Source organism: Dermacentor andersoni, chromosome 6 (genome assembly GCF_023375885.2).
Source record: "Dermacentor andersoni chromosome 6, qqDerAnde1_hic_scaffold, whole genome shotgun sequence".
NCBI classification, from domain to species: domain Eukaryota; kingdom Metazoa; phylum Arthropoda; class Arachnida; order Ixodida; family Ixodidae; genus Dermacentor; species Dermacentor andersoni.
Genome location: NC_092819.1, coordinates 22,396,744 through 22,419,179, shown reverse-complemented (window position 1 = coordinate 22,419,179; position 22,436 = coordinate 22,396,744). Strand labels below are relative to the sequence as shown.

Genomic DNA, 22,436 nt, shown 5'->3' with positions numbered 1-22,436 from the left:
ATGACGTTGATGTTGAATTTTTTGATGCGTGCCTCGAAGAGATGGTAGCGACGCGCGATCAGTTTGAGTTAATCATAAACTGTGGACTTTAATGTACCGAATTAGCATAGTGCGTTGCCGTGGTGGAGGGCTCCGGAGTTATTTTGACCACCTGAGGCTCTTTACCGTGCACCCAATTCACGGTACGCGTGAGCGTTGCAATTTGGTCCTGTTGGTTGTTCGTCGTTTCAGGGGAACGGCGCAGGAATCTGCCGAAATGGTTAGTATGTCCTCCTTGTGCTTCCCTTTGGCCGATGTCTGCGATGTCACCCTGCAACGGCATCCGGGTTCCCTTAACGTGCACGCAAAACACGACAAACGAACGATTTTGCATTGCGCCCCCATTTGGAATGCGTCCACCCCGTCCGGGAATCGAGCGCTCTACCTCGTGCTCGTTAGCGCAGCACCATAGCCGCTGAGACACCGTGGTAAGTGGTCAGCTTGCATGCAACGGGACTTCGATGCAGCGGTTTCGCGACGTTTTAGGCAGAGGCTGCGGCTGGGAAAGATTACCACGAACCGTTGGTCTTTGGCACCAGTTTGTCCTCCTGACCGTTGTATGTGAGGTCCATGAAGACCACGAAGTCGCAAGCTTCATTCGGGAACTGCTGCTCCACGCTCGTCTTCTCCGTCATCACGCAAATGAGGTTATGCGCTGCAAAACACGTGTGGGCGGGCTTGACGTCAGTCAGCGAGCGAGATGGGAAGAACATTCTAAGACACTTCACTTTAGACCTCGTTGGTACATCTTTTCTAGTGCTTAGCGCGAAGGAACTTGTCTGTGCGTGTTTCGACTTCTGTCTGTTCTGCCCAAAGTTTCCGCGCTAAGCTATAGAAAAGGTAACAAGATAGTTGAGGAATGGTACAACATGGCATCATTGCAAATTGTTTAACAATTAACAACAGCAACAATCACAATGAGCAGCGACTTCGTTGCCAACTAAGCAATATTGCGCCGATTGTGGAAATACATGAACGATGAAACAGATGAAATACATTGGGTGATATTTTGTTCACTCCTGCGCGTATTGTATTGTGTTTGACATGCGAATGTACAGTTTAGACAGTCCTATACTTTGGTCGTGTATGTTTTGTTTTGCAGTGGTGTTGACGCGTCGAGGTGCGTGTACTCCGAGATCCTCCAACTTCTCCCATCCACTGTCTATCTGGACCAGGTGACCGCCTTTACACGCTTCACTAACATGCACTTTTTTCCGCTTTGGCACTCCTAATTTAAATGCATTAAGAAATAGATTGTCCAAATAAAAGATATGCTTCATAGAGTAGGTAGATTATAACTTTTTCCTTTGAACATAAAAAACCACATCGAATATAGTGCACTGAATGTGGAGAAATACAATTTCTCAATTACCATTCATTTAGATACAAGCTTCCGAGGGCAAAACTTCTTAAATCGCGAGCATCGCCTTCCCTTCAGTCGGAGGTACTTACGGCGCCCCGTTCGCTCTTCTTCAGGCTTGCCAGTTGTCGCCTCTGGAAGGGCATTGGAAAACACGGCGCTTACTAATGATCTAACTACGCGGCTGCATTTCCATATAGCTGATCCCTTTCAGGCATACTTTCACTTTTCCACGACCTAACCTTCAGGGCAACTATCACTGCAGCGCCGAGCAACCGATACATAAGGATACATTAGAGAATGATGAGGCAGTGCTGAGATGTCCAAGCAAACCAAAGCGGAAACAGGAAGATGCGAGACGAATTGGTCGACAAGATCAGCACTATGGTTCTCTTTTGTTTGCATTTTCTTGCCTCGCAGCATCACCGCATTTTCAGTTGAGGTACGTTGATACGGCACATTTGTAATATCGCACTACCACAGACACTAAAGTGCTGTCGTAAAATACCGAGTCAGAAATAGTGACTGATTTGATGGCTTTCTCGCACTTTAAGCGTCCCGAACCAGACACGGACACAAAGAATGGTTATTCACTAGAAATCGTAAAGCGGCGTCATGGGAGCGTTCTGCTGCAAGCATCAAACAAACAAACAAACAAACAAACAAACAAACAAACAAACAAACAAACAAACAAACAAACAAACAAACAAACAAACAAACAAACATAGAAACAAACATAGAAACAAACAAACAAGCAAACAAATAAACTAACAAACAAACAAGCAAACAAACAAACAAACAAGCAAACAAACAAACAAACACAATAAAAGGTATAACGGTAGCCGAGATAGCTGCAAGTGAAATCTCAAAAGCACTTGTGCGAGGACGCGACCTACCTTTCCCAATCCACCCATGCCTTTCTCCATATTGCAGAAGATGGTTCACGTGACATTCATGTCACGATCGTTGCACCCCCCCCCCCCCCTCCCACTTTATTCGTGCACTTGCTTAAAGTAACATTTCCAGCGGCGGTTTCGCGCACTCGGGGTTTCGCGGGAATTTCAAAGTTCGGGTTTCTGCTGGCTATTTCTGCACTCTATGCAGGCTGTTCATGGGACGCGGAGGCGACTGCCTTGACGTCGTTTCTGCCGAAAGGTAGGAAGGCTGCTCTGAGAATGAGAGCACGCGTGGGCTTTTGCTTGGATTTTCAGCTGTTTCGACGGTTTACTTGGGTGCAGTACTTTTGCAAACACGATCGTCACCGCATGATCTAGGCACCGCGCTCGCCCGTTTAAAATGCTCAAACCTGGTGTGGAGTCCTTTAGCATAGATGCTGTGAATGCCCCCGCGAGTGTAATTCAAAGGGGCGGAACGTGAAGCCTGAAGCCAACTACACGTGCTCTGCATGCTACTACGAGAGCATGACGCGGTTCCCTTTTCGGTACGTAAAACGACATCGATAGTTCCTTACCTGCTCCATGCCGAGCACGAGAATCTGCAAACGAAATGCAAGGCGTTCTTAGTGGTATCCTGTGTGCCGCTACCTTTGTTTTTAAGTGCAGTCTTTCTCACCTTCCATTGATGTGCACGTAGTGGATCGGTCTAGATCTAGTACATTGCAGTATTATACTTTATAAGCTTTATGTACACATATTTTTACGCTTTTACCAGTAGATACTGCAAAGAAACATTACTGCGACACTTTTCTCCTGTAAGAGTGAACGAGACGACAATAGCCGAGGGGAACACGTCTCCTCCCTGACTAATAACCATAAGCAAATTGTAGATTGCGCCGACGTTGTGGTTTATTGCTCACCCTCACAGTGTGGTCGCATTTATATTGGCAAAACCGATCCAACCTAACAGGCCCAAACCGGCATCGGCTGAAAGCGGAGCTTCGAGATCCGGGGTTCGATCACCCCGGTGGCCGCATTCCGACGGGAGCGGAAGGCAAAAAAAAAGGCAATGTTTAGATTTACGCACATGTTAGATGGTCAAAATTCATGCGACGTCCTCCAGTACGGCCTGGCTCAAAATCAGATCGTGATTTTGGCAAGTAAATAAACCCAAAATTAATTTTATTTTTTGAATTAACGCCTCGATTGGTCCTGAGTACTGCGAAACGACAAGTTAGTCACCTAATAAGAGCGAGCTAGTCCACCACCCCCCCCCCCCCACGCCCCTTCTACCACCCCCCATCTTTCCCGCCGTCTCAATAAACGCTCTGGATGTGTTACCGAACGGTGACCAATCTGTAGATGCACTTAAAATGGTGACAACTGCGATTTCTTTTTGGACAAACCAAGCTACAGGCTAGAGTGTGCAACCAGCTGAAGTCATAATGCGCAGTTGCGAAACTTAATAAAATTGAGAAAAAGAGCATGTCTCGTCGTATAGACTACTTCATTTTTTTCTTTTCAGCGGAGCACCCAGGCATGCAAAAGGTATCGAAGGATTTGTTTACCTCCATTGTTGATCGGTGGTTTCAGCTCGACCAAATTTGCCACGGGACCTGCACAAAGCATTTACTATCACACCAAACGTTGCCCCGCATGACATGGTTGCGTGGTATTTCCGCTTATACGCGTACTTTCGTACCTCTGCGTGTTTGGATACTCTAGACACCAACATTTGTAGTGCTACTAGGGGGCAATCATTTTTGTTAAGCACTGCTTGAAATGGGCTGGAGGAATGAAAGAACAATTGTAAATGATCTTCTTTCCTCTATACGTCTAACACTTTTTTGTATACCACATTAACCCCCCCCCCTTTTAAAATATTAACAAAGATAGACTTTTAGGGCTAATGATTCGAGTATCTTGCAGCATTTCAACAGTAACGAAAAAGAAATCAATAACTTGACGGCAAGCGTAACGCTGTGAGGCGGTTGACAAAGTTTGTTGTGCAAGATATCGAGGTCCTTTTTTTTTCTTTTTTCTCTACAACCTCTACAAAGCATTTTCAATGTCATTGTTCTTGGACAGCAAATGAGGTTTATTACGGAAGCTTTATGCCGAAATACGGCGCAAGGAGGACACGGAACCGGAACAGAGCTAAAGCTATCTTCGTGAAAAACTACCTCAATGTAAGTACGCATGCTGAAGGCCAATTAGCTCACATGCAACACACGCGAGAAGGCCAGCTTTATATAATAAATATATCGTCCAGCAATTTTATTTCCAGTCATGAAATCCCCACGATACACTGCAATTGAACTACTATCAGTAATGCATTCCGCACTATTTATATCAGCCTGGTACGTTTCTGTCAGCTCGAGCACAAATTACGCCCCTTTTCTCTTCGACGTCTCCGCGCGTCCAAGAAGAGGCATTGCACATGTAAATGTGTACCAAGTGGCTGGGTAAATGTCAATGTACGGCGTTAATTCTTACAGAAAGATCGCTTTACCTTAGTCGTTTGTTAACTCGCCTAAAATCTCGGCATATGCACCAACTAATCGGACAACGTTCTTTGCGCATTGCGCTACAACGATTCAATAGTGCTCGCCTCTGTTTAGTGTTTGGGCTATTTCGTATAGCCGTGAGAACTTGGGCCGGCAGAGGCCCATCGAGTCTTCGTATTCAAGGTAGAATGCAGCCACGCACAGACGAGGGTACAGAGTTACAGCCCTTTCCACCTGCGTGAAGGTAAGTTCACATTAACAGTCAAGCACGTCTTGTTATCTTTTTTTTTTTTTAACAGGCAATAAATAGCTCGTACGTGTAGACTTTCCATGCAACTCGAAATTGGTCGCTCAATGTGGGCGTAGTTCGTGGAAAGCACTCGCTAAGGTCGGTTTCTCCACAATAAGGGCAATTGTAGGAAGAAGTCTGCTTACAGACGTTCATTTCAGAGGCGGCGTTTAAGCGGTAACGTGCTCGCGTGTGTGCGCGTGCGCGTGTTTGTGTGAGAAAGAGAAACAGAGAGAGATAGTGTGGGAGGGTGGATAAGCGCAGGTGGCTAATCTGAGGGGTTGGTTCATGCGCGATCTTTCTAATTGGTTAGATTAGCCGGATGTAGACTTCATGAGCACTTTCACGACGCCGTGGACGTCGTTTGAGTGTCCGACCTGTTGACTACACAACGGCGCAATTGTACGCCAGCTGCGGACGACAGTTCCATTACAGATGTTCGGCGGAAAGTGTTTTGGCGACCAAGCCAACCTAGCCATACGATACAACACGGCAACAAAGCAGCCAGTCGGCTCTAGAGGCTCAACTCTTGCACAGCCTTTTTTTCTTTGCATCTTCGCTGATTCAGCGTGTTCTAGGGGAGGCGAGAACTAAGTGCTATTTTTACTGGTATTTACTTGGAAACGTGGCCATAGAACAACGCTTCTGCACTGAAAGATAATTATCCTTCACCAATGACTGCCGGGGCAGCAGATTATTGCTTCTTGTCTCTTGCTATAAAAATGTACTTATATTTTCCCGTATCGGAGGTCTTCAAATCGGTCAGTGAACGCAGAGTTGACCTTTATATGTAAGTAAGTTCTTTGCAGCTCAAGGAGAAACAAAGGGCAGAGGAAAAAGACCGGACAAGCGCTGCACAATTGTTTTGAAGCAACACGTGATCTGTTTGAAACAACACGTTATCCGGTGTGTTTTCTGTGCCCTTTACCTGCGCTTTCTTGCCCTGCTTGGAACTGTCATGAATACATACCAGCACACCCAACTTTCGATACTTCTGAGCATAATTGATGGTGAGACGACAGGAGTGACGAACGAGACAGGATGTTGTCCGTTTGACACGTGGACAGTACCGCAAGGTACGGGAATGGTGGCGGGTGAAAGCGATCACGTATTTCCTATCGCGAAAAAAATAATAAATTCTGGCGTTCTACGTGGCAAAACCACAATCTCACTATGAGGCACGCCGTAATGGGGGATTCAGGAATAATTTTGACCACCTGAGGCTTGGTGGTTTCCTACCGTGGTCTTCCAGCAGCTAGACATCACTGTGTCTGCGATTCTTCTTTCCTGTAATTCCTGCGCCATTATCGTCCTACCAGTCTGTCATAGCTTTATAATTCCTGCGTTCCCAAATCACTAGCCTGTTAAGCTATATATATATATATATATATATATATATATATATATATATATATATATATATATATATATATATATATATATATATATACACGGTGATGTAGAGTGACCAACTTCGGAAGCACAGTTTAAGAGGAAGCTTTAGCATCGCTCTGATTTAGATACATTGGAATACCTGAAATCGTTTTTCGCAGCAACGAATCCACTGATTTTTGATGAGGTTTGCTACACTTAGGCAAAAAATTTTGTGACTGTGGGAAACTTATTTAGGCCTTCATTTTTTGTTACAAGAATTGTTGAGAATTGCAATATAAAAAGAAAACTCGACTATCAAGAAAAGAAAACAAAGACAAAAGGCTAGCGCAATTCTGTAAAAGGCGCCTAATGACATATCTAAAGCGGTCAAATTTGATTTCTGCAAAACCCGCGTAAACATTGTAACAATTTTGCGTAGGCTGTCGATTCGTATATCAAATTTGTCCGATTTAGGTGCCCTAACTGATGCAGCTTACAGAAATATGATACCTGTATTTTTTTTTTTTTGTAGAGAGTTACGGATTTGTAAACGTCGTTCCTCTAGTTTTTTGGAACATAGATTTTCAGCAATTTTAGTAAAACCTTCTTACTCTTAATTCAAGATTGTGCTTCTATCATCACTGAAATTCAGCCGCTTCTGTCAAATGCAAGAAATTTCAATCAAATTGGTCAAGCGATTGTTTAAAAAAGCAGTTCTGCGTTTGACATATATTTGAATAGCGAAACAGGAGTCGGTCTCCAGCTAAAGGTTCCTCTTAACAGATTGCACCACGTAAGAACTCAGTACACTGACTAAGTGAGTGAGTGAGTGAAAAACTTTATCAGCTCTAGGTTCGCTGGTCTTCTGCGGTCTTCGGATGGCTTCATCCATCTTCTAGCACAACGGTCGGTTGCCCTTAGTCCAGGGCTCCGCTGGATGCTGCTGCCAGTTGTGCTCGCCGAATCAGACCTTCTTGGTCGACCTGGCGATCGCTGGAGGGCACTCCCTCCCATTGCTCCGCAATCGGGTTTGGTATAACGGGTACCACGTCTATCTTCTGGCATGCCCACATTATGTGATACAGCGTGGGTGTTTCGTGGCACCAGGGGCATTTGTCATTGTATTGTGTGGGATAAATTTTGCTGAGTACGTTTAGGTTCGGGTACGAGCCCGTTTGTAGCTGCCTCCACGCGACAGAGTCCTCCCTGCTAAGGGAGTTGTGCGGTGGTGGATACCGCTTTCTGCAGCCTTTGTAGTAATTTAGTATCGCCGAATAGTCTTGAGGTACAGGTTCGGTCCCCTCGAGGTAGCCTACGTTGGATGCTCGGTAATAAGTGTACCCTCGAGCTATCCTGTCCGCCTCTTGGTTCCCTGCCACTCCCGTGTGTCCCGGCGTCCATATATGCCTAATTGGTTCTTCTTTTGTTTGTCGTTGTGTTATGTGGTCTCCGGAGCGGAGTATGCGGAGCGCTCCGTGCCCTATTCTGCCGCGTAGGTAGTTGCGGCGCGCCGTTTGTGAGTCTGTAAGGATCGTTAGAGACCGTTTAGACCGATATCCCTCCGCTGCCGCTAGAGCGACGGCCGCTTCTTCAGCCTCGACTATCGTACAGCCTTGTAGTGATGCGCTGGTGACCTCGCGTAGGTTCGAATCAATCACCGTTGCTACCGCGTTGCTGTTGCTCTGCCCCGCGGCTCTAGCGTATGTGGCTGCGTCCACATATACCGTCGTTTCTTGGGGTGCTAGAGTCTTTTGTAGGTATTCAGCCCTCGCTTCTCTGCGTGCTTTTTGTAGGTCGGGATCCATGTTCCGTGGTATGGGTGCTACGTTTAGTGTGTTGCGATACTCGTCCGGAATTGTTTCGGTACTCTGTATCTCTTGAAGTTGATCGGCGCAACATAGTTTCTTCAGGAGCTCCCTGCCAGATGGGGTCTGCTGTAGTCTGCGCTGTTGGGAGACTAGTTGCGCCTCTTTCAATTCCTCGAAGGTGTTATGTAGTCCTAAGGCTAGGAGCTTTTCGGTTGAGGTGTTGTGGGGAAGGTGGAGTGCGGTTTTGTAGGCTTCGCGTAGAATCGCGTCCGCCTGTTGTACCTCACTCTTGATGGGATTGTAGTATGGGAGGCTGTATGCCACTCGGCTGACGACCAGGCTTCTGAGCAGCTTGAGTGTGACCTCCTCTCGCATGCCGTGGCGTCTGTGTGAGATGCGCGTGATCATGCGGGCCACTTGTAGCGTGGATGCCTTGAGTAGGGCGAGGGTGTGGGTGCAGCGTTGGTTTGACTGTATCCACATCCCCAGAATTCTGATGAGCGTCTTTTCCGGTATCGGCTTCCCCTCGAGGTAGACGTTGAGCTTTAACTCGTCGCTGGTGGGGACTGTGCGGTTCTGCTTTCCTCTCCAAACTCTCAGGAGCTCGGACTTCTCAGTGGAGCAGGCTAGCCCTCTTGCTCTGACGTAGTCCTCTACGCAGGTGGCTGCCTCTTGTAACTTCTCTTCTTTCTCTCTGAGCGAGCCTGTGTTAACCCATAAGGTGATGTCGTCGGCATACATGGCATGGTGTATGCCGTCGATTTCTTTTAACTGTTTTGCCAAACCAATCATGGCTATGTTGAAAAGCGTGTGGGAGATGACCGACCCTTGAGGCGTCCCTTTTTTTTGGAGTAAGGAACATCTCTGATCGGATCTCTCCTAGGCCAATCGTTGCCGTTCTGTTTGAAAGGAAGGCTTTGACGTAGCCGTAGACTCTCCTCCCGCAGTTCAGGTCGTTCATGCCCGTGAGGATAGCCTCGTGGCTTACATTGTCAAAAGCCCCCTTGATATCCAATGCCATTATTATATTCTCCCCGCTCCTGGGGACGTTCCCGAGTACTTCTTCTTTGATTTGAAGCAGTACGTCTTGGGCCGATAATTTTGCTCTGAAGCCAAACATGTTGTGGGGATACAGTTCGTTGTCCTCCATGTACTGTTGTAGTCTCAGCGTCACCATTCGTTCGTACAGTTTTCCCAGGCACGATGTGAGCGAGATCGGTCTGAGGTTCTCAATTTGCAGTTTCTTGCCCGCTTTAGGAATCATCACTACCTCCGCATGCTTCCACTCCTCGGGGACAGTCTCAGCTTCCCAGTGTTTGTTGAGAAAGTCGGTTAATTCTGCGACTAACTCTTCACTGAGGTTGCGGATGAGTGCGTTATTGATCTTGTCTGCACCCGCGGCCGTGTTTCTGGTTGTGTTTCGAATCGCTGCGTAGACCTCTTCTCGCGTGATGGGTCTGTCCAGGTTAACGTTTTCTCTTCCTCGGTAGCGCTCTGCGTAAGCTGCTGGGTTTGTGTCCCCGAAGCATTTAACGAGTACCTTCTCCAGGAGTTCCGAGTCTGGTCCCTCGAACTGGTGGATGAACCGGTAGATGGTTTCGTTGTTTTCTGCCTTGGTCTTGGTCGGATCTATGAGAGCCTTGAGGATATGCCACGTCCTGACTAAACATTTCGGGGGTGGGCGCGAGGTCCGGAAAGCTCGATGTACTTGTAGGCGCCGTCCACTACGCCGCCTAATAAATCCGCTCTGACTGAAGATTGCAAAAGAAAACTGTTAGATGGTACAAAGTTGTGCGTTCACCTTTTCGCGAAGTGTGCCCTCTTCGTCGAACGTCTGCCAGGCGTTCTGGTTGTTTCGATAAATGCCCAGCGCCCCGTCCACGTGCACGGGAACTTCGTAGCCATCCTTGCCCGAGCAGACCTGCGAGGGTCACGCATTGCCCTTAATCTGCGTCAACGAGTATTCTAGCGTCATAATGTGCTAGTCTCGTTATAATATCAGTGCCATAAACCCGTAAAAGGGGCGCTTACTTGTCTATCCTCCGCGAATTTATCCAAGTTCGTTATGTTGCACCTATGGTGCTGCAACAAATTAGGCTTTACGTCTTGGTGATAAAGCTTTTCGATATCATGGGGTCTTAGATTAACATATTTGTGTGCTCCAGAGGTACCCAAATACCGACTTCGTGCAAGATATACGGATATTGTGTCGTATTTACTGCTTGATAACGAAGAACAAAGATCCACTCGCTAGCACTATAGTATGCTATGTGGTTCAAAATGACACAAAGCGTTCGTCAATTCCGGAGATGGGCTTTTGTTCTATGCAAACAGGTAGCCGACAAATATCCAAAATATAGTAAAGCGACGCATTATAGAACGACAAATGTGATGCGTGACCAAAGAAGCATCGGTAAAGCGAATCGCAAACTGCCAAGGCCGTACCCAGGAATTATTTTCGGGAGGGGTTTCGCGGGGTACGCGTAGCGGCGGGCAAGATTTCTATTCACTTATTTTTACGTGTAAACCAAGAACATCGTTGACATACATAAGACAATAACATACAATGCGTACATTGAGAGGGAAATACAGTGACGTATATGTAAATTGTGCTGAACAGTGTGACGCCGAGGCAATAATTTTGGGAGGTTTCAGGACCCCCTAACCGTCCTCCCAGTGGCGGGCCTGCGCACGGTCTGTTTGTTGGGGGCCGCATTACGAAGTCGATTGTCGCGCTGGTATTGAATGCTATTGCGGGATCTCAATAGACTCAGCCATCCCATAATCATCGTTGTTATAATCGGCAACGTTTACGATTTTACGATGGGATTTATTATGGCAGTTTTTATCTTTGTTTATTTCGCGTTCTTTGTTTATTATTTTATTCTCGTTCTGTTCATAGTTATGTAACAAAAACTATATTTTTGCTCCACAATTGTTATCTGTACCGCCCCCCTCACGCAATACTCCTTCTGGAGCCTTTGAGGTATATGAAATAAATAAATAAATAAATAAATAAATAAATAAATAAATAAATAAATATTTCCGATTTTAACACAGTTGTGGCAGTCTGTACGGACGAAAATGTGGCGCTGGTGGTCTGTGGGAGTTGCAATCATGGCGGTTTTACCCACCTGAGAATGACGGGTGCTATACGTGGTTGCCCAAACTACGTCTTTCCTGCTTCAAACGACTTTTCCGCTTTGCACTTGATCATATTCGACAAACTACTGTGTTATAAATGCAACAATTCGCACTAATTATGAGTCTGCGCAGAACGTATTGCTTCAATGCGTTGAGGAAAATAGTATAGAAGCAAGTTATGCCAATTATAAGTCAAATATAGCGTAATGAATAAAGTAAAAAAAGTGGAGCGGCAAGCGTGAAGATAAGACGAAATCCGTGTAGTACCCATAGCTTGCACTGGGGTTCTCTCTAGTAATTTTAGAAACAGCTCTCTCCACAGAGAATCATCCTTCTTGAAGGATTGGAAACATACGTCACGATAGTTGGACCACCGTTCATTCTTGCAGGTCAGGTTTGTGTCTCCTTTTCTCGTCTTGAAGTTAAGGGTGGCCATGTTGAAGGAAATGCAGAGGTGCGCTGACGTGTCGTTCTCCACATGCAGGATTCGCATCCACGCAAGGGCCGTTCGCTGAGGTAAGAGACAAAGAGAGAGAGAGAGAGAGAACAACAGCAGAAAATAAGTTCAGTCACGAAATCCCGAACGTTCTCTGAAACACCCTTGTTCGTGACATTGCTTGTAAGGACGTACAGGAAAACAAGCTCGCATGTCAGGTCACTTTGATTGTCGCCAAAAACGCCGACAAGGGAGAACCCATCCCAAATCAACATTCGCGACACGGCATGATATAGACACCTAGGAGGCCCCTCTAAAAGCCAGCCAACACAGCAGGAACACGTCTGAAAAAGCCTGCAGCACTTTTTTTCGTTTCTCGCTTCTGGATATTCCTGGCTGGAGTGACTTGAAACTGATAACTTGTTGCGTATTCCTTGCAAGAGTTTCAGTATTTTTTTAACTTTGAAGCCTGCGTTGGCGAGAAATGGGCCGCTAGGAATGTGTCATGATTTTTCGTGTTGAATATGACGACGGCTATTATTAGGGCTAACAACCCAAGCAGCGACTTCGTTAGCCAACACTTCGCAGAACAACAAGAATGCAAATACAAAAGTACGAGAGGGAAGCGTACGCTTCCATTCAACTGAGGTTTACTTATCGGATGGTTTTGCCCTTCGTAATTCATCATGGACAATCCTTGAGAAAAAAAAAAAAAACTTTGCCGCAACAACGCTTTTATCCTGTCTACAATTCACTGATGGGCAGTATCATAAATGGAATAAATTTTGTTCCATAAATGGGATAAAGTTTGTCATGTGAGGTCTACATTAAAAATTACCCATGCTGTCTATAAACAATCTATAGAACTCGCCGGAAGACATCTGTAGTATGTCTATAGGCTGCCTAATTAAGGCTTTCTTTTTCTTTTTTTTTAGGATGGCGCCAATGGTTGTATCTTGTGAAAAGGGGCATATAGATAGCGGAACCCTTACGATTGGAACGGAAGATGTGAGCGTGCTGTCCTCGAGAAACGACGAAGGCAGCGACAGCTTGCACTGACCCTGGCGCTTCACACGGTGCGTCTCCAGGATCAGGTAGTCCGAGTACCTGCGAGGCCGGGGAACGGCTGTCGTTAAGAACGCGCTAAAGAGCGCGCACCAATTTAGATCAGTTCGTATAAGTAGAGATGTCACTTAAAAAGTACATTTTCATCAATGCGATGGGCAGCGGTTGATTGCAAAAGGAGACAAACATAGCCGAGCCACTGCTTTTCTTTCCTTTTTTTTTTAAATTTCGTGCGATACGTCAGCGGCGGTACACCAATATGACCTCAAGGATTTCAAAATGTTTACCCGCATTTGGGCAGTTTTGCAGCAGGAAACGTGCTAGGTTGAATTTCTGGTTCCAGCATAGAATCACAATATACTTATTTAGCTATTTACGACGACAGAAACGCTGTGAAAATTCGTGATGCGGCGGCAAGGTGCGGGAACGTCGGGGCGACGTCGTTGCCTGCTTTTTGTTTTTGCGTCTTCTCTGACATACGTGGTGCCCTCTCGCGGGGTCAGTGGCCGTTCTTCTGTAGCGCAACCATAATTCCCAAACACGGCCTAACTTATCCTTCGTTTTCATTGTCCCTTTAATGTTATAAGAATGAAATAAACGTAGGTTACATAATCATACACAAATGATTCAATTTAGCGTTGATAAGGACAACACTCGTATTTGTGATAACAAACGATGAAATAAACCGATTATCCAGTTATGAGGCAATCATACAATATAAAATAAGGCTTGCGTCCGCTCTTCTATAAGTAATCTCTTAACACAGCGCTGATATGCATTCTGCTTGGTTTACGGCTTTCGAGACCAGATGGCGTCTGGTCTTTTTCCGCGCGCTGTTTTTGACAGCGTTGCCATTGTTTTTTGCGGGAATTCTGCTAAAGACACATTCGAAACTCGATACAATCTGGGCACGAATTGGACAGCAGCGCATCGTTTCTTCTAGGTCGTCAGCACAGTGCCAACGCCACGCCGTTTACTATATACACGTGGCGCATCTAACTTGATGCGACGGCATCCGAAGCGGGCTCCAGCCTGTTTCCGCAGAGAGCGCCTCGCCCGTGAGCGGACGCGAGCAAACGCCAAGTGTCCCTCTGCCGCGCTCACTTCCTTGATCTAACAAACTAGCCATTCACGCGAATGCGCTAGAGCCGACTTCACCCACTCAAGCTATATCTATGGCTCGCGGGTGATGCGTCCTAGCAGCGCATAATCCATGTTTACAAGAAATGCGGTGTGTCCGAAAGATGGTATCAAGAGCTTACTGTCACATCGGTGCAAAATTATCTTCTGCTCAAGATTTCCATAAATCTGCTAAAATGCTAAAGAAAACTTCATTCTGAAATCACCATAAGGGCTTTCTATAGATCCGCCAAAGTCGCACTTAGGCTCACATGAACAGAGCGGAAAACTCGCTACGATTACGACGCAGGGTGGTGGTATACATACCTCGCGATGTCTTCGAGTTGCTCGGCCACGTCCTCGGCCGTCTTTTCGTGGTCCGTGATGCTGAGGCCCACCACAATGAGGAGCTTGCGCTCAACCCTCGCGAACTCATCGTGCAGCCTCTGCAAGCAAACATGATGGTATACGAGGACTGTATAGCACCATGTACTCGCGCATGTGGCTGTGAAATTTGTCCGACATTTTCTCCCTAGTCCTTATTTCTTTGAGTTTTGTTTCTGACACATATTGAAACGGAAGAACTATGGCAATAGCCAAAGAAAACCGTTGCAGACATACGAGAGATAAGTGTACTTACGGCCACAACTGAACTAACTGATGCTTATATTGATCACATAAGCCTGCAAAAATCGCACCAAGTGCTTTCGCCATCACGAAAGCAATCTCACGGCAATCGCGATCGTATGTAACTCCACATAGCGCCGTTATAAAGAAGAAGCAATCATATGTTTATCTTCGTATCTTCTGTCATCTCAACAGGCGCAGCATATTCCCGATTCTGATAATGAGGGGTGGATGTTGAAGTCTGCAGTACGCAGTTTCAATGATTCAGAACTTGCTTATACAATGTATATTCATTAACAGTTAATTAACATTCACATTTTATACGAAACGGTGTACCAAAACACACTGCTGTAAAGCACGCTAATGTATAAGAGGCTTCCCGGTTTAGGTATAAATGTGTGAATGTGGGATTGCTTCTGTGCTGGATCATGAGCTTGATGTTTGAGACGAGATTATGATGTGACGAATAAGCTTCAGTCGTTAGACCAGCGCTTGTCATGCGCGCTTTTTGTCTCGCGCGTACCCATACTTTTTTTGCATTTCTGTTTTCCTTATTGGATTCATCATGCATTCACTCTTGCATTTATTTGTCTGTTTAGACTGTGTTTGCCAGCCTAATGTTTCAGTCTCAGCCTTGCCTTAGTTTTTCATGAATCCAGCACTCAGCCCTGTCCGAAACCGCAGTAAGAAAGACGGGGCTTTCTTTGTTAATGATTTTTCCACCATGACTCCGCGATGGATGAAGCGCATATACATGGAAAATCGGCGGCCACTTTGAAGCAGCACCAAGTTCATAACACTGAGGAGAATTGGGCTCATTGGCACTGCATTATTTTGACCAAGCGCTAACAAACAACGATGAAGTGACAGGATGGGATACCGCAGTCCGCTGTACGATCAGCAATATTGTCACGTGGTAGTGAGTGAGTGAGTGAATAAATTTTATTGCAGGTCCGGCGAGGACGCGAACTCGTCGCGCACCCGGCTAGTCCCACGTCGGGACTGGCAGGTCTAGTCCACCGGCCCGGTCGCGGGCACGCCGGACGGCCAGGATTTGCTTTTCTAGAGCGGGGCTACTCAGAAGCGAGTCCCACTCCTCCTTGATGAACTTGGGGTATGTCAACCCGCACTCCCAGAGCATGTGAGGTAGAGTGGAGGTCTGGCCGCAGGACGGGTAGTGGTCACGTGGTGGTGACGTTAAAGAACACAGTAGCAATACTGTGAAAAACAAAACTAGCTTTTATTGGGCGAACCTGTGCTCACAAAACAGGCTACACTTAAAGCACAACGAGAGCGGCGAACACAGTCGGCGATCGTCGAAAAATCTGATAAGCGGGTCAAGCGCGTCGGCTTTTATACAGCAGTCGTCGAATATTCCAGACTAATCGCTGGGACCCGCGTGTTTTCCACAAAGTTCTACACCATTTGCGCCACGCGATGAAATCAGATACCACAAGGTTCGGCGACGACAGACAGCGGATAGAAGCATCGATAACACTCCAGAAACTTCTTATAGATGCAGGCGCGTCCTACGCTGTGCAATAAATTTGTTAAGCGGTGAAGCGTGGTCATCCGTGAAAGATCAACGTGTACACGTGTCAATATTATTTCAGAAAATAAGTATGCCACATAATCAAGCTACATGCCGCAGTCATCACATATGCGCAAGAAAGTTAACGATTGGTATAAAAATCTCAACTGTCAGTACAACACATGCGAAGGGCATCTCCCACTTGATAATTACCCATAACAAAAACTGTAGGCTACAAGAGGCATGCGAAAGAGGCATTCGGTAAAGACAAGCATATTTTACGAGAAGCGTCTACACCCGACTTTTTTCTCCATGATGGCTACACAATGGCCCTCACACACATGTCCCGCTTACGGCCTATATTTTCTTTGGCCTCAGGTTGCGCGTGAGGCGATCCTTATGCCTACGCAGAATGACAGCTTCGTGGAGTGATGGGAAGCATCCGCCCGTTTTGCAAGGACTGAAATCTGCCCTTGGTCCGTTCTTATTACATTGTACTGATGTTCCCTGAGCCCATAATTAAAGTATGGGCCGAACAAAATTGTTGGGTGTAAGGTGGTACGAGTTTGCCGTTCTGTGTTTGCGCTTCAATTATAGCCGTGTACCAAGCTACAAGCGATACCCATAGAGATCGAGGCTCACTCAAACGGAGTGTACCAGCGTCGTGTGTGTGTGTGTGTGTTTGTGAGTGACTTTTAGTTATTCGCAGTGAAAATCATGACCTCCGAGATTAGGGAAGCGGGCGCTCAGAGGGTACGCTAAAAAACGAATAACGTTTCGTGGGATGGTGCGGCGATGCGCTGCCTCTGCACCTTCCGCGCAAACGCGGGCGCACCTTGACGATGTGGAAGTAGCGCCTGCCGACGTCGGCCGCCTTGACCTCCTGGTCGAGCAGCGCGATGCCGTCGAAACCTTGCAGGTTCAGCCACTCGATGGCGCTGCGCGCGAAGTGGCCCATCTTGGGCGGGTTTCGCCACAGCCGCGCGTAGAAGTCCGACAGCTGCTCGGCCGACACGCCCACGAGAAGGGGAAGCGATGTATTTGCACGCAGCTCCTTGAATTGCTTGAAGCTTTGCTCTGCAAAACGCTCCAGCCGCCGGTATCGAGAACTGAGTAGGACCACAGCCAGGAATCCAGAACTACATCAAGAGGCACCGCTACCACGTAACCCCAAATTGAGTAAAACTCCGTGTGGTCGCAATGCCGAGGTCTAACAAGCCGAGGCACAGATAAATGAGCTTTTAGAGACTGGCGTTTTTTTTTATGCAGCCAGCCATCCTAAATCACTCTGCCTGTTTTCCTTCTTTCCTCATTCCTCGTTCATCATTGCTTGCCTTCAACGTTTTCCTTCTCTACTCAACTTTATATAGCAAACCAAGGTGAATATCAACATCACATATGACTGATATGAGCAAGGTGTAAAAAATATACCGGTTCGGTTCGGGTTCAACGCTCCCCGTTTTTGTTCTGCTTCAGTTCCGTTTCGGAGAAATACAAATTTATAACGGTTCGCGAACGTGTTCACAAACCGGTTCGGCGCAGTCCATTCTATCCTGCCCAATGATGTACAGTCGAGCGCGATTTGAAGGTTATCGCGCGAGCGTCAACCAGCCCAGCACTCCAGGCACCTGGCGGCCGGTTTCGGGTGAGGAAAAATCATGATTTCGCACTCTTCTCTCCCTCGTTCGCTGTTGCATACAACAACCATCACCCCGCGACAAACTCACCGCCCTTTCTCTCTATTCTAAGCTTTCCATTTGTTGCGATAAAGTGTGGAATTGGTTACCTCGTATCTTCGCGGGCTTAAGCTAATGTTCTTGGTCACCCATTCTTCCTGGCTCAGCAGCAATGACGTTACATAGGCTAGATACAGCTTCGTAACGTTCAATTTCAGATAATACCGAAGAATACGTCGTGCCCACTGCGATCACAGCCTGTTCGCAGAACCAAAAGAAAAAGAAAGAAACTTATAGCCCAGCAGGGAGTGACGGCTGCTGAAGGAACAGCAAAAAGAGTGAGGGAAGCAGGCCTGATAATTCCCTCGCCTCGGCAGAGAATTCTGGGCCATGGCGCTGTACTCGTTCCCGGTCGACGCTCGCGCGATAACCTTCAAATCGCGCTCGACTGTACTATCGACTTGTCCGCAGGGCATATGTGCAAGTTTTATCAACAGGAGGCAGAAATTTATGAATGAGTTATAAAGATGCGTGGAAATTTTCACGTACACATTAAAGACAGAGATAATTAGTGAGAATCCCTTCTTGCGTAACTCCAACACTCGTTACTTTGACAGCAGCACAGTTGGTTATTTTCGGTTTGCTTCAGGTGTTTACTGCAGGACTGATGGTGAGCGAACTGTGGCATCATCTATGGTGCCGAAGAGAGAGCGAATTCACATTGTACTACATGAACTATAACTTCAAACTTCTAGTCTACAGCATAAACAGAAACTAGCATCTAACATTTTGCTAAGCTTGGTGGTTCTTTAGAAACTGGTGGGGACACTGATCCTTGTGACATATGAACGAGGACGGTTAGTGCTAAATCATACGTAGATGTTTCTCGCGCATCTGCCCGTGGTGCGTCGTCTTGCGCTGGCCAAGGGCGTACAAAGAAGTCACAAGAACGCACGTTGTGGCCCACGAGTAATTCCTACTACTTGAAGAGCGTTGTAGTCTGCTTAGCTAAGCACCAAACGTGCGTTGGACCATGGCACTTAACAAAAGCAGATTTTTCATGCCATTTAGAAAAGGTTACGGCATTCTTTAGCGACCGCACAGTGTTACGGTTACAGTAAGTCACGCAGCTGAACTCGTAGATATCTCTTCTCGAGGAGGTCGCCTTTACGACTTTTCTGGTTTATTTAGTTTTAGTAACAAGTTGACGTAACTGCCGAATTGGGAGCGCGGATTCTGTGGAGCCCCTCTGACAGCTTTTCGGCCGCAGAACATAACTGGTATCATAGACTTCAGAAGTGCAAGCGTCTCTGCCGAGGTGGCGGTAGTTATCGGCGCGCACCCGTCGTCTATCCCCATACTCGCACGCAATGCAAGGCGTAAGTCGTAACAGTCGGCTAGTATAGGGTGCTCCGACTGAAGTAGTAGTTTTCGCAGAATCGTGCAAACTATTGAACGCCCACTGTCGAAATATATTCTTGAACCACTTTGTGCCGAACCAGTAAGCATTAATATTTTTTTTTTCGGTTCAGGCTCGGTTCGGGTTCTGGCACGTGCCAAAAAATATTCGTTCGTGTTCGGGTACAGTATACCGCCAAAACTGTTCTTCGGGTTGAGGTTACGTTAAGCACACTGCATGTGAGGCACTAAACTTAGTCATTTACAGGTATGTACCCAGAAATCCTTTTCAGTGGAGGCAGTAGGGTGGGCGTGGAAGCTGCTGTGTTTCAAGCCTATGGCGGTCATATTGAAGGGCTACATGCTACGCGAATTTTTTCACGATAGCGACAACTCTGAGAAATCAATATGCCCGTTATACTTATTTGTGGTTTATGTATATATATAAAGCAAATATTTCTTGGAATACCAGGCATTATAAAATAAGCCGAATATTAGGTTAATAGTAAATTAGGGGGCTATTACAACCCATAACAACTGCCGTAGACACAGGTCTAGTCACATACAAAACAAGAACCTGTAACGCATTCTCAAATTCCGTTCACCTAACCACCACAACATCGTCTGTGTTCACTTAGCTCGGTTTAAACGCACTGTAGATAGGCGGCACATGCTCACGAATCTCGAGTTTTTACTACCACCAAAGGTCCCGCCAACAGTGACATCATTTTATTAACGTATTTTTCTTGGAAACACTCACCGTCCTCCTTGGGCATGAACCACTTGTGCTCCGAGAAGAACACCATGTCCCGGTAGATGAGGTGCGTGCAGTATTCGGTCGGATAGCGGTCCATGTCAGAGAGCAGGTCGCCCGCGACGCACAACACCGCCGGTTCACCTGCACCGCCGGTCGCCTGTTACGCGCACACATCGGGCAACGCCTTCGTTCGCAAGGCGTTCCAGCCGAGATAACCAAATCGCGAAACCGACTCACGTAAACGGCCAAACGAATAGACGTACTGAGTTTGGAACGTACCATAAGAACATCGAGCAATGCTGCTAGAGGGTTGGGATCTTTTAGAAATTTTGTTAAATCCTGGTAATTTCCTAATTGCATATCTTTGCATTAAGAATAAAGGTAGTGCTTGTACCTCCTTTTGCGTAACTAATTGCCTGTAAATGAAACACATTAGTCATTGCGTCCATACATCTGAAGAACACAGAAGGTAGCCTTTAGTTGCTGGCCGTCCTGTAAATGTACACTAAAGAGCGACAGCAAGCTTATTATACTGATACGCTATTGCTTAAACACTGTACTTTAATTAGTTTCGTGGTAAACAGTTCATTACTAATAGAAAAACTAATGGGGGCTAAAGTCCGGTTAGTTGAATTTCGCACCGAAACCACAGTGGTGGTGCGCCGCCGTGACGTGACGAATTTCAGCGTACTTTCGTATTTCAGCCACTTTGAGGAAAAGTTTTTGAAACTTTATTGGTTCGGTCTTCGGATCGTTTACAATGCAATGCAGACCTACCTTAGCGATAAGCAATTAGACTGCAGCGAACGCTGTCAAAATCTATGACATTCTGTCGGTGTGGCGTTGCCGCCCACTTTCAGTTTTAAAGTGACAGATACATTCCTTAAGCTAGCTAGTTCGGCCACCTTGGGTGGTTGGACGATCTTGCATAAACAATAGTGACACATACCGTGTGGCCCAAGTTGTCTACTAGCTTGAACCTTTACGTATGTTCTGGCTGCTGTTTTTTCGAGCAGATAACATGGGTCACTGGGAATGGGCTCCACTCGCTGTGGTGGCGTAGTCGCCTAGGCTTTGCGCCGCTAAGCCCGAGGGCACGGTATCGAGTCCCGGCCGTGGCGGCGGCATATTGATGGGGGCCACATACATGAGGTGGTCACGATTAATCCGGAGTTCCCTGCTCATAATCGTATCCTGGTTAGGGCAAGTAAAATGCTAGAAATAATACTTTCTTTAATGTGCTCGAACAGTCTTTGGCATGGCGTATGTGGCATTGAATGTGTCCATTCTTTGCCAATCCACCATAATGAATGTGCCGAGGGGACACAAGGGTCATATAGTTATAAGTGTATTAAAGCGATAGCGCTCCATCAGCAACAAGTAATGCGTGTCGAGCTCTGCCGCTTGATGCACAGCCATCACAACGAATTTACAGCCATCGATACTACGGATAGTAGGGGTTGGTTGCTATGGAGTTTTGACTTGGGTGCTGTGATTGCAACGAGATATACTGTGTCTTGATATCAAGTGGCATTGTTTTCGGCAGTGGGATAGCTACTTCGTGTGTCCTGCTGATGTGCACAATACGTTTCGTCGTTCACGGATGACATAGGGATATGAAGCAGGTTACACAAGAAAGCTATGGCTTACATTCACTATCATCTTCGATTAATTCTGCCAGAATTCTTTTTTGCTTTCACGCCTCCTACCATGGTAACAGCGTAAGCTTTGCAATTGCCGAAGCATAGCTTACTGACGGGGTTTAACTTCAGATTCCGCCTCAGCGACCCCTCAAAAGGCATTTCTTAGAAGACTGGGAATAAGCACGCCAGCATAAAAATAGCGTACTTACTCGGTAAACTTCTGGACCTTTCCCGATCTTGAGAGCGGGGTGGCGCTATGAACAGCAAAGAAGCAGCTTTTATTCAGGAGCTGTATCTCCATAAGCTGAGCATCTCGACACAATGTGCCGATCAAATTTTTCTAACCTTTGTTTTCAACTCCGTAGAATTCCTTTTCCACGTGGTGCTCTGAAATTATAAAGCAGAGCAGGAGAGAAGTCTTAGAAAAATTTCCGTACTTTTTGTGTCATAGTTTAAACAAAAGAGAACTAGGTGGACAATATGGCGTACTCTGAACTTCCCGAATGGCCTGCAGCCTGGGGAAGCGGTTGATGCCGTCACAAGTGGCGGCACTGTCGTCGTGGTCCACATGAAAGACGGCTACGCAGACGCCGTGAAACACGTCCATCGCACGGCCCACCTAATGACGCGAAAAGGGGAGGCGGTGTAGAGCAATAGAAAAAAAAAAAGATGTGCTCTTCCTGATTCTTATCGAGAGTTGATGTCAACGCAAAATGCTTTGCAATGAATTAGCGTACAGCGTGCGCAAGCTGCTGCTGCCATACTGC

General features: G+C 46.5%; 1 protein-coding gene across 1 annotated transcript in view; it reads right to left on the bottom strand.

The window, feature by feature from the left end:
* Positions 1 to 22,284, bottom strand: part of LOC126521351 (uncharacterized) — a 28,092-nt gene extending 5,808 nt beyond the window's left edge. Inside the window, exons 1-14 of the mRNA XM_050170035.3 lie at positions 22,159 to 22,284; positions 22,015 to 22,056; positions 21,879 to 21,923; positions 20,030 to 20,167; positions 17,031 to 17,272; positions 14,365 to 14,483; positions 12,846 to 12,960; positions 11,773 to 11,928; positions 10,075 to 10,194; positions 4,907 to 5,036; positions 3,864 to 3,911; positions 2,871 to 2,894; positions 1,492 to 1,533; positions 560 to 694 (exon numbers count right to left, since the gene is read on the bottom strand). Of these exons, the coding sequence (XP_050025992.2) occupies positions 560 to 694; positions 1,492 to 1,533; positions 2,871 to 2,894; positions 3,864 to 3,911; positions 4,907 to 5,036; positions 10,075 to 10,194; positions 11,773 to 11,928; positions 12,846 to 12,960; positions 14,365 to 14,483; positions 17,031 to 17,272; positions 20,030 to 20,167; positions 21,879 to 21,923; positions 22,015 to 22,056; positions 22,159 to 22,276 (1,474 nt within the window). The 5' untranslated portion in view covers positions 22,277 to 22,284. The remainder of the gene's footprint in view (positions 1 to 559; positions 695 to 1,491; positions 1,534 to 2,870; positions 2,895 to 3,863; positions 3,912 to 4,906; positions 5,037 to 10,074; positions 10,195 to 11,772; positions 11,929 to 12,845; positions 12,961 to 14,364; positions 14,484 to 17,030; positions 17,273 to 20,029; positions 20,168 to 21,878; positions 21,924 to 22,014; positions 22,057 to 22,158) is intronic.
* Between the last annotated feature and the right edge of the window lie 152 nt (positions 22,285 to 22,436).